Below are 13,710 nucleotides of genomic sequence, written 5' to 3' on the forward strand. Positions count from 1 at the left end.
TTAGGAAAAAACTTGTGATGTTGCAGAAGAGTATTCCACGAAAAAGGTTGGGTTGATTTTACATTAAATTCAGATTAATCAAGCTTATTGTGTGTTTTCTGTAGACTCAAGACCATCTTGTTCATTAAGTAAAATCATATTGCAAGAAAACGACTGTAAGAACGAAGACACACACCCAACAAATAAAGTTTTGAAAATGACCGAAGGTACTTGAAAGTTGATATTGAACTATGGTTAGGCTCTTGTGTAAAAATCCGCAATACCTACATTTTAATCTCACTGCCAAAAAACTAGACATGCTCCTCATGGAAACGTTATTACACCCAAGAAACTCATACACACTACATATACCTCAGGAAAATCTATAATATAATAATCTATTTCTCCCAGAACAAAACAAGATTAAGCATAAAATTCATAATTATATTTGTTTTCCCTGAACTATTTATTGTATATGAAAAAAGCCATTTGCCTTACCACTAACAATTCACCATTTGATTTTCATTACGTCTTATTGCTTTACCTAAACTATTTATGCATTTTTCGAGATTTGACTAAAATTACTTATTATTAATTTAACAACTGATTATTTTATTTCATGATTTACATATCCATAATCAAAAGAATTTTGAATAAAAACACCTTTAGTCTGCATGAAATTTTTCCCTATTTACAATAATCCGCACATTATACATGTCAGCTTGACAAGTTTTTGATTTCTTTGCAAAGACGCAAAATTTAGACTTGTTTGTATTTAAGCTTAATTTATTTATACAGAGCGATTCGAATAAATTACAAAGGTCACCGTTCATGCCTGCCTGCATCTCATGCAGGTTCTTTCCTACTACATAAAAATACAACATAGTGTCATCTGCAAATAAACTTATTTTACACTTTTTTATTGCATGTACCATATCGTTATTACAGGGTGTTTCAGAACTATGGGATCAAACTTCTAGGGGTTGTTCAGTGCAACAGTAGAACCCATGTCCGGAAATGTGTCACAACGCCACTACGGCCCTAAGACGCATTTAAATTTAGAAAAAATATTAATTACCTAAATAGGATCTGATGCATTTATTTTTACCTTTTGTATAGGATACCATCACAACAATTGTTCAAAATGTCTTCCTCCAACCTTAATACACCGATTTAAACGCCGCACATGATTTCGGCGGACTACACTAAAAATTTGATCCTCGTTTTGAATGATTTCAAATGCTGCTGTTATTCGTCCAACTAAGTCTAGCTCTGATTCTACTGGAGTTTCGTAGACTAAAGACTTTACATGTCCCCACAAGAAAAAATTTTCTTCGTCCCAAACATGGCTATTCCTACTATTAAAAATACCGTCTCTTGTGAAAGAGGCTTCATCGGTCCACAAAACATCAAACATTTCTGGAAGTGGTAAGGCTGTTGCTCGTGTAATACCCGCCAGACAGAAGCGTTACTCGTATTCATATTCTTAGCGACGTCACGTGTGCTATTTGATGGTTCATCGGCAACTCGCTGAAGCACCTCTTCTTCAAATTCGAGCAACACCAGTATCATGCATGTTGGGCTTAAACATGCCTGTCTCAGCGAGCCGCCGATGAACCGCAATAAACTTTTTGTATCCAGGATGCTGTCGTTCGAGATAACGTTCACGATACAACCGCGATGCTGCTCGTGCATTGCAGTTTGTTGCTCCGTATGCCAAATGCATATCCGTCAATTCTTGATTGGTAAAGTTTTCCATTAGCAATAAATGTTTAAAAATTGTAAGCTATAAAATTTTTAAACATGACATTGAGAATTGACGTTGATTTTAAACAATTGTTATGGTATTATGTACAAAAGGTTAAAATAAATGCAGCAAATCCTATTTAGGTAATTAATATTTTTTATAAATTTTAACGCGTCTTATGGCCGTAGTGACACATTTCCGGGCATGGGTTCCTATACTCAAATGGATTCTTCTGTTGCACTGAAAAACCCCCAGAAGTTTGATCCCATAGTTCTGAAACACCCTGTATAAAGAATGAATAATAGTGACTAAGACCGTTCCCTGCGGAACACCATATTTTGAATAAAAAAACCTTTTGACTTACCGTAAGCAATTCACAGTTAAATCTCTACAGTTTGGCATTAAACAATAAGAGGAATAAAATAACAACACAACATTAATATTCAGAATATTGTTTATTGATGTTTAATTATTTATAAGACCTGCAATTTAAAAAAGAAAGAAAAAACACACCAATCAGCACTGTCAAAAAATAAAACTGAAGCCGAACGGAACAAAAAATGTGTTGAGCATACCTACCAATTGAGAAGAAAAAACTTTTATTACCTTTACCTTCCACATCCATTTTATCAGTATCAGCACTATTTTGTCGGATCATTTACAGCAGCGTATTTTAAATTTTGGTATTTTTGTGGTTTGTTTAGGAAGATTAAGATAAATTTAGCTTTAGCAAAGGAAATGTAGTGACAGATGGCATTTGTTAACATCAAAATGTTCTCGTATCTTATTCTAGACCAGATAAAACCGATTACAAATCAACGAGTGTTTTCACGTTAATAATATGCTGTTTCTGTCTCACAGTTCCGTCTTTTTTTTTTAACAACTGTCGATCTCGGAGATGTCCATTGCCACGAATTATTAGTTAAAGTCTATATAACTTAATAACAATTTTAGAAAAATTTACTTGTAATTTCAAAATCTAAAATAGCTATCGTCGTTTGTTGGAAAACTATGAACTTTATTTTCTGGTCAAACCGTAAATAGGACCGACAAATGTATGAAACAAAATATAAATAAGCGCCCCTTATATTTCGGAAAATGTACCATTCAATGTCAATACATGTCAGAATCCTGCTATGTTTGATTTGCCTTTTCATCATGCTAATTTCGGTTTATTTTTCCAATCACTAGAGTTATGAGAGCATTTATAGCAGCGGTTATATTTCACCATTTCTTAGTTTTGCTATAATTTCGTTCATTTCCATATTCTTGATTTTTTGTCATATTCTTTAAAGTTGCGTGAGTTATTTTTATTATGTATATGTCTATACTTTTACTATTTTTCTATTACTATTTTATTCCTGTAAATAAGTTTGCCATGCTGTACGATAAAATCTAGACAATGTTAAAAAACGAGATACAGTACATACTTCACTTCCAAAAGGTCAATTGCAGAGAATTTAATTATCTTAATTTTCTGTTTCATACATTTTTCTATTTGACTTAGCCGGAAAATCAAATTCAGAAATCACAGAAGGATATAGTCATTTTATGCACGGTTTTTTTTATTTTCATAAATCATATTAAAAACATTTTTAAAAGTGTCGTACCAAAAGCCTCAATTTAAACCCATCCCAGCCCATATCCAATAAACTAATAACATATGTGCATGTAAAATAATTTCAAAAAAATGTTTTAAAGAAAATGGTGGGAGAGTAGACTAAACTTGTATTAATCTCATAACCAAACCACGTTAAAATGTTAAAAAAAAAACGGCAGCAGACAGACTCGAGAGCAGGAGACGATTCGCACGCAGCGACGTGAACAGCAACTTGATTGGCTGGGCAGGACTGCCGCTCTATACCCCCCACACACCAATCAATCCAGCCAATCTCGTTCCGCAACAGTATTCTCGCTTTTTTCTGCTGCTGCTGCTACTACTGCTCTCGTTTACTCGCCACCATACTGTCTGTCTCCGCTCTCGCTCTAACGGCAAGACCGCCAACATCGTACCGCAAAAACCCGAACTCTGCGCCTGCTACCACATAAAAGGGGCGTTAGTTTATAAACTTAGGACGAAAATATGGGGTAGTAGTAGAATTGGAATGTATCTAGGGTGAGTGGAAGGTTATTTTGTCTGGGTACATTTTACTAGATTAAGAATCCTTGAATTCATAAATTCAATTGACAACATCTCTATCAAGTTATCAAATGACTAAAATTGCAGATCTTTATCAGAAAATCCTTGTAAGTCTTAAAACTCACGTCTTTTTAATTTATCCGTGCGAGTGCACCTTAATAGGTACTGCACCTAATGTATCTTACCCAGACAAAAAACTAGTTTTTTATTACTAAAAAGATCAAAAATAAAATTTATTACTTTATAAAAATAAATGAATAGTTGTGCAGTTTTATTTAAACCAATCTTTTTAGCAATAGTAATGTGACTAAAAAATATACCTAAATAACTTCCCTGAATTTCATAAAACATGTTTTTAATGCCAAATTAATCAGAATCATTACATGCCCCTCTTGATACATGAACATATAGTACAAACTATATTGAAATCGTAAAGAAACATAAAAGTTACATAAGACTACAGCTAAACGCACCTAAAAGTTCCTGAATATAACTGTTACAAAGCATACATGAAATTATTAACATAGTTACAAAAACATTTCTTTTGGAGAAGATTTGATTTACCCCAATTTTGAAAAAAGAAATTGAAATAGTGTGTTAAGAGGTCAGGTATTAAATTGTTTATGAAAATGAGCCTATGGGAGGTATGAAGCAGTCAACAATAAACTGAACTCTTTCAAGTGTCCAAAAGAAACATAAAATCAAATTAAGGACAAAATTAAATCCAAGTTAAATGAAATCTTACATCTAGTAAAAATACCTTTGGAAAAGCAGTAGCTGCAATCAATTTCTGCTAGACTGCCTCCCCAACCTTTCAAAATCTGAAAAGAAAAAACACAAAGTTGACTGTTTTAATCTTAATTTAGTAAATTAAAAATCATATACCTTAAGATCTAGATCTGGATCTAGAAGCATCCCTATCTCCTCTGACAGGAGACCTTGAAGCAGCCCTTGAGCTCTTGCTGCCTGATCTGGACCTGCTTCTGCTTGGTGATCTTCGTCCTCTTGATCTGGATCTGCTATCGCGTCGTCCTCTAGACCTATAATTACGTATATATTTCCTGCTGTTCTTTAAATCTAATTTAAAATTTTTTACCTCCTTCGGCCACCTCTGAACCTCCTATGTGGAGAAGTTGGTCTTCCGTAGCGAGCCATTTGAACTCTCAATTCCCTGCCGTCCAACATCCTTCCATCCATAGCGTCTAGCGCGTCTTCAGCATCACGCTTGTCATAGAACCTATATAAAATCATTAAGTATTTGGATTTTACACTTAAATGTAGTTTTAATAAAAAGCCAAATTTGCAATGATAAATGAGAAACAAAAATTACTATAAAACTTAGAACATGGAATGTCTAGAATAAGCCTAGCTGAAAACCATAGGTCAGGTTTTTCAGTTCACTATCTCTCAGAGATTGATGTCATATCAATTTTCCAATTTTTGTATTTGGCATTGTTTGTCTTTATTATGTGTTGTATTTGGTATTCCTTAAAACCTAACTTTTCAGAATAAAAAAAAAAATTTACAACATAGAATACCTGATATGTTTACAATGCAAGTATCCATTGTTGCCATTTGTGTTATCTTTCTTGAAATTTTTGTGGCATTACTGGTTCAAATAAGCAAAACACTTACCAAATTATAATAATATACTTAATTACACATTTCTAATAAAATTTTTCCTAAAAAAACTGATGTTAAAATGATCGATTTTGATATCCAATACTTACAAGTTTTAATTTTATTATTAATGAATAAAGCACTGAATTCACTCAAAATATCATTTTAATACTAATATTATAGAAAAGATACACCATCCAAATGTAACTAGCACAGTTGCCAATAATACTTTTGCCAAGAGACTCCAGGCAAAATTCACAGCATTGTAGTTCTATGTGGAAATTTGGTGATATAAAGAAGCCAAATGATAAAAGTTGGTTAATAAACAAATTTTACTCTTTCTCTCTCCTTATTATAAACAATGCTTCAATTTATGCTCATTACAATATTTGTAATTTATCTATTTTTTTTTGCTGTTAAAATTGAGTAATCACTGGCAACATGGATTATTAAGCATGTTTATCAACAAAATGTCCCCTCTGCCCTTTGTGTAGATGGTGCACTCAAAACATTTTTTTTCTAGTGTGTTCAATGTTCAAAGTTATAAAATCATTTAAAGCATATATAGTGTTTATTTTATCATATTTATGGCTGTGTATCTCATAACATTTTTTAAAATAAGTTAATTAGTTTGGAAATAAAAATTTTAAGAATTAATCTATGTACGAAATAAGTTGCAATGTCTCAAAATAAATTTAATAGCCACAAAAAATCACACTACTATATTTACAGATTTTATAACATGTTAGTTGCTATATCATCGAAATTTATTATAAAATCATTTTTTAGTTGATACTTATGTGATAAACAAGTTTTGCTATTAGACTGTTTTTAGTAATAATATTTGATATGCAAAAATATATGTGAATTAATGTGTGTCTCTAATCAGTACTTTAGACTATTGTCAAAGATTATTTTATTATCAAAGTGAAGAGGCAACTAATTAAACTGAACATAATCAAATCTAATATTATATATTGATATTTAAGGTGTCTTGTTTTGAAATAAAAGTTTAGATAAAGCTTAAAGAGGTCTCACCCTCTGTTTCCCAAATTAGTATATTAATATATTTTATCTCCGATTTTTGAATATAAAATAGTAAGCTACTCTTCTTTGGACTATATTATTAGGCAAAAAAATTGGAGGATGAATATTTTCTTTAAAAAAATAATAAAAAAAGAAAACAAATTATAGCAATGTGTACCTACATACAATATAAACCTGTTCAAAAATTTAGTGCAGACTTCATGGCTTAATGGTGATGAGAGTGAACTATAAGTTCTGTCAGCCTGGGTTCAAATTCCAACTAATTCAAATTTAAAATGTGTTTTATTGTTCTAAACATTTTCTGTTGTGAACAAAAAAAATAAAAGTAGGTAATAAAAAAAATGTATTTTTTATATAAATAACAAAATCTAAGAGCCAAATGAATCTATAGCTTTGCCTTTATTCATGTACCTAGTTGCCCTTTTTTAACATAACACAAATAATGTATGCATTAAGTGTTTAGAACAAGAAGACCAAAAACATACAGTGGCCCAGAAAAGTCATGGTACAATAGAGAATTACAATACAAATTTTATTTATAATTTTTTTATGAAATAAAAATCAATTTTTACTTTTATGTATTTATTTTTTCTAATGCCCTACATCATAACATAAACCTATTTCCATAATATATCTAACATACAATAAATAAAAAAATAAAATAAAATTTCTTACAAAAACTTAATCCACAAAAGTCAAGGTACATTTCAGACTATGGGCTAATAAAGTTCTGTCAATAACGCGTGGGAAAACCCTTCAGTTTAATAACCTCTTTTAAGCGATTTGGCATTGAATGAACTAGTTTTTTCGTCACATCGTTGGATATTTTTGGCCACTCTTCTAAAATTACCTGTTTTAAGTCTGATTTATTATGAATCACATGTTGCCGAATTTTTCTCCCCAAAACATCCCATAAATGTTCTATAGGATTAAGATCGGGACTTTGGGGAGGAGTTTCCAGCAGATGGGGAGTATTAAAAACCAACCACTGACATACTGTATAAGCTTTGTGCTTAGGGTCGTTATCCTGTTGAAAGTAATAGTTCTCATGCAACCCTAATTTTTCAGCACTGGCACGTAAATTTTCTTTTAAAATATTTAAGTATACTTTTTGATCCATTGTTTCGTCGATAAAAACAATATTTCCTACACCTGAAGTTCCATGCAACCCCAAACCATTACTCCACCTCCTCCATGTTTCACTGTTTTGATTGTATTTTTCGGATTAAGAGCTTCACCGGGTTTCCTCCACACCTTGACACGACCATCGGATCCAAAAATGTTAAATTTACTTTCATCTGACCAGATAACTTTATCCCAGAAATCAAGTTCAATAGACTTGTACTTTTCAGCGAATTCCAATCTCTTTTTTCTATTAATATCGCTAACATGGGGCTTCTTACGTGCACTACAGGATTTGTATCCACCCTGGTTAAGTTTCCGGCGAACAGTTTCTTCATGAACAGATACTCCAAACATTTCTCTTAACTCTGATGATATTTGTATGGCACTTTTCTTTGGGTCCTTCTTAATTTCATTTAATATGTACCGGGATTCGCGCTCTGACAGCTTCCGAGGACGTCCTGTTCGCGTTTTATTTTCAATTCTGTTTTCATTTTGAAAACGATTTACTACTTTTTGTATAGTGGACCTGCTTCTTTTAATCACTTCTGCAATTTTGGTGTATGATTTTTCCTCTCTATGCAAATTAATAATAATTTTCCGCTCACTGACACTTAATTCGGTTCTTCCCATGATTATCACTGTATTTACCAGTCAAAGTTAAGAAGAAATATTCTAGTGAATACTGAAAACGAATGCCAGAATAGTATTAGAGGAATGTTCTTATTAGCAAATAACAAAATAACAATAAATTTAAAAGATACTTGCATATTTTGATTTACACAAATTAAGAGTACCTTGACTTTTGTGGATTAAATTTTTATAGAAAATTTTATTTTATTTTTTTGTTTATTGTGTGTTAGATATATTATGCAAATAGGTTTATGTTATGATGTTGGGCATTGGAAAAAATAAATACATAAAAGTAAAAATTGATTTTTATTTCATATAAAAATTATAAATAAAATTTATATATAAATTGTCTATTGTACCATCACTTTTGTGGTCCACTGTATGCCATACCGTAAGTGGAATTCAATTAATGCAAACTATGTCACTTTTATTTTTTTGCAATTAAGTGTTCTGTAGTTTTGAAAAATTGTTTAATTCTAATGAAATTATGCATAAAAGAAAAAGAAGACTAAAAAGAGGAAATTGTTCATATAATATTCAAAAAAATAGTTTTTACCTTTTCTTGTAACTAAGTCTGTGTTTTTTATGTAAAAAATATACTGAAGACGCCCATAATGTAATATTTGTATTGTTTTGGTACATTTTAGATTACAGTCCAAATTAAAAATAATATTAAATATTTGATATTTTATTTAAAATTAACTCTAAAAAAGATTTATTTTTTATATAAATAAGGAAATCTAAGGAGCTACGACATAGCACACATGGAGGTGTAAGTAAAATCTGTATTGTTGTGACAAATTCATAATGAGTTACTTATTTTGTTGGGTATTACATAACTCATATAATAAAAATCAATTTAGAAAATACTATTATAATATGCTTAAATATTGAAAAGCTTCCCTGGACATTTAAGATCCCTCTACTTTTTTTTGTTATAAAAATAGAATCTCAAAATGTTAGAAAATATGGAGGCAATGAACAACTGCATAAGGTATACATTTTTCAGCACTAGGTATTAGCTTATGTACAAATAGTGAAATCCATTCACTATGTGAAAACACTGCTATCATTTTGGCAGATATCGGAAATACTTAAAATCGACAAGACCCAGATAAACAATTTAGATATATTTTAATTTATTAGACAGGCATGATTGACACCTGTTTACTACACTGGTAACATTGGGTGTAATTTTATACTGAAATTGAAAACTAAGTTTAAATAATTCTAATAATAATATTAGTAAGATTTCAACTATTCATTCACAATCATGTAGAATACAGTAGTCAAATCCCTTGAGAAAACAGAAGTGCTAAGATTTTATGCCTGCACAAAAGTCGGCAAATTCATCATCAGAAATAATGTTAAACTAAATTGGGTTTAAAACTACACATCAGTTCTACTGGCACAATTTTACCAAAATTTGATGACCAAACTTAGTGAAAAAACAGGGATCTAGCTTGGAAAATACTTTTCTTGGTCTAAATGTCATTGACCTTAAGTGGATTAGGACTCACCTGACGAAGGCAAAACCTCTGCTTTCCCTGGTAAATCGGTCCCTGGGGATGTAAATATCCCCAACTTCGCCGCAACGCTCAAAAACCCTCCTCAAATCGTCTGGGGTGGTGCGATAAGTGAGATTATCTACCTTCAAAGACACCATGCCTTCGATGCGTGGCGGGGGCCTCCCGAAACTCATCTTCCTGTCGCTCGGAATGTTTGCTGTTGTCCACAAACTTTACTCGGGCAAATCGCACCGGATTTTGGGCGATTTATTGCCGAGAAAGAAAAAACAAGGAATTTACGAACTTTTAAAACCGAAGTTTCGACGCTGACGCCAACTTCGCAACGGCCACAAATAAAATGGCGTCCTAGTATTTCTTAACGAATGGACAACACCACGAATCTTAGACGAAGACATCCGAATTCTTCCGAACCCTGTTCTTATCACAGTTTCGGATCTTTTTAGCCAATCAAATTACCGTAGAGCTGCTTTAAGTAATATCGATACGTTTCTCGTCGACGTTTAATAGAAAGTTAGATAATGTACTTTATTACAAAAGGTACAAAACTTCTTACTAACAAAACAATTAGTATTAAATGAACTCTGCACATACAAAAAAATATATATATGTTGGTACGTACAATTAAAAAATAAAATTAAAATTGTAGTTACATACTCAAGCTAGATAAAAATCAATCAATCAATCAATTATGCTTTATTGTATGAAGATCTAACACTCCTATTTACTAAGCTGTATTAAAAAAGAAAAAATGTTAGATAAACGTACGAAAAACATTAATTAGTAATTTGTAGGCATAACAAAATAAGAATTTACAAGAGGGTTAACAATACTTTCTTGACCTGTTTAATAAAAAGTTTCTCACTATCTAAATTTTTGATTTCCAGAGGCAGATGGTTAAATATTTTTATTCCCTCATATATGATTGAACTTTTAGTCAAGGAAGTTTTTGGAATGGGTGGGTAATCCCAAATTATTGTTGCCGAATCTTGTTACTATCAATGGCATTGTTCTGCTATTTACTGATCCTTTGTAATTTTTATAAACCATATTTGCAGTCATTAAGATAAAATCAATATTTCTTCGCAGCTGGCAGCTTTTTCTAGAGGCTTGCAGTGCTCCCTGGAGCCTCCCCACATAAGTAACGCAATGTTCGTTTTTGAAGAACAAAAATAGACTGAATCAAATTACTGCAAAACCCGAAAACTGTATTTCATACCTTAAGTGGGACTCTATGGCAAAATACACTTAAACAGTATGCCCCAAATTTATTTTTGCTACCCTTACCGCCAAACCTCAACCTACCATGAACCACTAATCCCAAAAACTTATTACTTAAACCGTTGATTGAGAATATAATTAATATTCAATCAACGCTTAAACTTAAGTCTCTTTGCTACTTAGTGGGACATTATCTAGAACTATGCCAGTTAAAGTACATTTCAAGTTTTATAATATTAATTTCAACAGTAAAAATCATCCTGTTACTATTGCACCATTCCACTATTGTTTTAATATCACAGTTTCTAGTATTCCTCAATGAGTCAGTATCAGATCGTAGTCACAGAATTTATGTATAATTGGCAAACAAAGTAAGTGATCCATGAATATTGATGAAAGCTAGGTCGTTTATATATGTTTTAGAGGCTTTCCTCTATCATGGTTTTCTTCATTCCTGCGAGGTCGACGGCAACGGGTTTTGGTCGGGTCAGCTTTATTAGGTGGGGAGTGCCTCAGGGCTTAGTCTTAGGCCCAGTTCTATTTTTGCTTTACATAAATGATCTGGCTGGTCTCTCTATTCGCGGTGTCTTCACTATATTTGCAGATGATTTCACAATATTGTGGCAGGCTCTGGACTCAGATTCTCTCCATAAGATCATCCTGGAGGATCTTAAGATGGTAAAAAGGTGGTGTGACTCTAATTTAATACATTAAATCCAATAAAAACTAATTTGCTATGTTTTAAATGTGATCTTAAAGATGTTTCGATCACCATCTGATCCAATTCAGATTAACCCTGACAGCAAATTTCTTGGAATTTTCATAGACAAAGATCTCAAATTTGATACACAGATTATATAAATCTTCTTGCCAAAAAACCAACATCTGGTTGTTATGCTGTCAGAATCGGTGTACAGGAACTTGGTCCAAAAATTGGCAAGTCCGTTTATTGTTCCCTCTTTGAATCCCACCTTCGCTACGGTATCGCTTTCTGGGGCAGTGCAAGCAGTTACATTATTCAAATGTTGTTTGTTATTCAAAAACGGGCCATTCGATATATATGTGGGGCTAACCCCCGAGATTTAAATACTAACTCTCCCATGTCTGTATATTCTTGAGACTGCTTCCATAATCTATAAGTACAGAGAAAGGTTCATGGTCAGGAGTGCTCGGTACCCAAGTAGGAATCAGATGATTTTGCACCTTCCTCGACCTACTTCAGCTTTAACAAAAAAATCAATTTTTTACGACAGTATTTCTATCTTTAATCATCTGCCTATCATTATTAAAAACTTAACTTCGCCTAGGATTTTCAAAAAACATTTAAAGAGATTGCTTGCCGCTAAGACCTGTTACTCTGTTGAAGAATTTTTTAATGATATACTTTAAGTGACTGATTATATATATAAGATCAATGGTTATGTTTTTGTATGTATGATTATATTTTATATTTGTGTCTTAAATATTTCTTTTTTAATTTTAATTTTATACTTGTAGTTTATAAGTTTTAATTTTTGTAGCTTTGTTAAAAACATTTTAATGTTATAACAATAAAGCAATATTTGACTTTGACTATAAAAAAAACAGAAGTGGGCCAAGCACTGAGTCTTGAGGTTATTTAGACACTTCACACCTTGTTTCTGATTAGTTAAGTAAGACTGAAGCCAGTTGAGAGTAACTCCTCAAAAACCATACCATAAGTAAGTTTCTGAAGCAGTATTCCCTCGATCCACACAATCAAACGCCTTGGAGAAATTGCTATATCTCCTCGATTTAGACAAAGATACAGTCTATCAAGAAAATTAAATACCGTATCACAAGTATTTTTGTTACTTTGGAATGCAAACGGGCTAATATTTAAAAATTTATGTTTTTGAAAAGAAGTCATCATTCTAGATTTGACTACCTTTTCTATAATTTTAGATAAAGCAGGAAGAAAGGATATAGGACGATAACAAGAAGAATCTTCAAAACTGCCACTTTTAAACAGGGGTCTTATCGAAACTTTAAGCTATCTGGGAATAGAGCTGCATCAAAAGACATATTTATTACAGTAGCTAGGCCCTTTAATACACAATCTGTCAACCTGTTAAATCTTTTTACTGAAACTTCGTCAATTCCTGATGAGTTTTTATTTTTAAATTGTCAAAATTTGGTTTTAATTTCATTAGTATGAATATGAGATAAGCCAAGGAACCTGCAGGTAATCAAAACAAAAACGGCTCTGAAATTCCATAAGAACCAGATTTTTTATGTCCAACAGACATTTCCGAATATCATTAGAAAAAACTGGATGAAAAAAGAAGGTCTTAAAGGTCCAACGTGAATCCATTGGGTCCTTGTTTCTGGTTAAATTTTTCAACAAACTTTCACATATTCTGGAAAAATAAATATTCAACACATTAGAGAGAAGGAAATCCAACCTGTCTAGAAACACACCAATATCAGCGGATAGGACGATAATAGCAAATAACGTAATGTTAAAAATTTTACGAAAACACACCAGAAAATTATTAAATTTATCCACAATATAAAGAAAATCTGCAATACCAGTTTATTTCATTATCACCAAAATAACAGTACCCCAATGCAAGGACTTTTCTTTACAAAACATTGATTCAGATACATAATGGGGCACATAAAACATTCGGTTGGTCTTAGCCATTGCTCCGCTA

General features: G+C 32.0%; 1 protein-coding gene across 1 annotated transcript; it reads right to left on the reverse strand.

The window, feature by feature from the left end:
* Nucleotides 1-4,204: 4,204 nt before the first annotated feature.
* LOC126737636 (serine/arginine-rich splicing factor 2) lies at nucleotides 4,205-10,164 on the reverse strand. Its single transcript, XM_050442615.1, has 4 exons — nucleotides 9,809-10,164; nucleotides 4,963-5,103; nucleotides 4,752-4,906; nucleotides 4,205-4,687 (listed from the first exon to the last, which is right to left on the reverse strand). Exons 1-3 carry the CDS (start codon nucleotides 9,988-9,990, stop codon nucleotides 4,753-4,755), a joined length of 477 nt encoding a protein of 158 aa, XP_050298572.1. The 5' UTR covers nucleotides 9,991-10,164; the 3' UTR covers nucleotides 4,205-4,687; nucleotide 4,752.
* Nucleotides 10,165-13,710: the final 3,546 nt, after the last annotated feature.

The sequence above is a fragment of the Anthonomus grandis genome, chromosome 6 (assembly GCF_022605725.1).
Source record: "Anthonomus grandis grandis chromosome 6, icAntGran1.3, whole genome shotgun sequence".
Classification (NCBI taxonomy): Eukaryota; Metazoa; Arthropoda; class Insecta; order Coleoptera; family Curculionidae; genus Anthonomus; species Anthonomus grandis.

What these genes read in the sequence shown, in the direction of transcription:
- LOC126737636 (XM_050442615.1), bottom strand. Translation starts at nt 9,990, where the DNA reads ATGAGTTTCGGGAGGCCCCCGCCACGCATCGAAGGCATGGTGTCTTTG. An exon ending in AGAGGTTTTGCCTTCGTCAG is followed by an intron (nt 5,104 to 9,808) that starts GTGAGTCCTAAT and finishes GATTTTATATAG; the next exon opens with GTTCTATGACAAGCGTGATG. An exon ending in TTCAGAGGTGGCCGAAGGAG is followed by an intron (nt 4,907 to 4,962) that starts GTAAAAAATTTT and finishes ACGTAATTATAG; the next exon opens with GTCTAGAGGACGACGCGATA.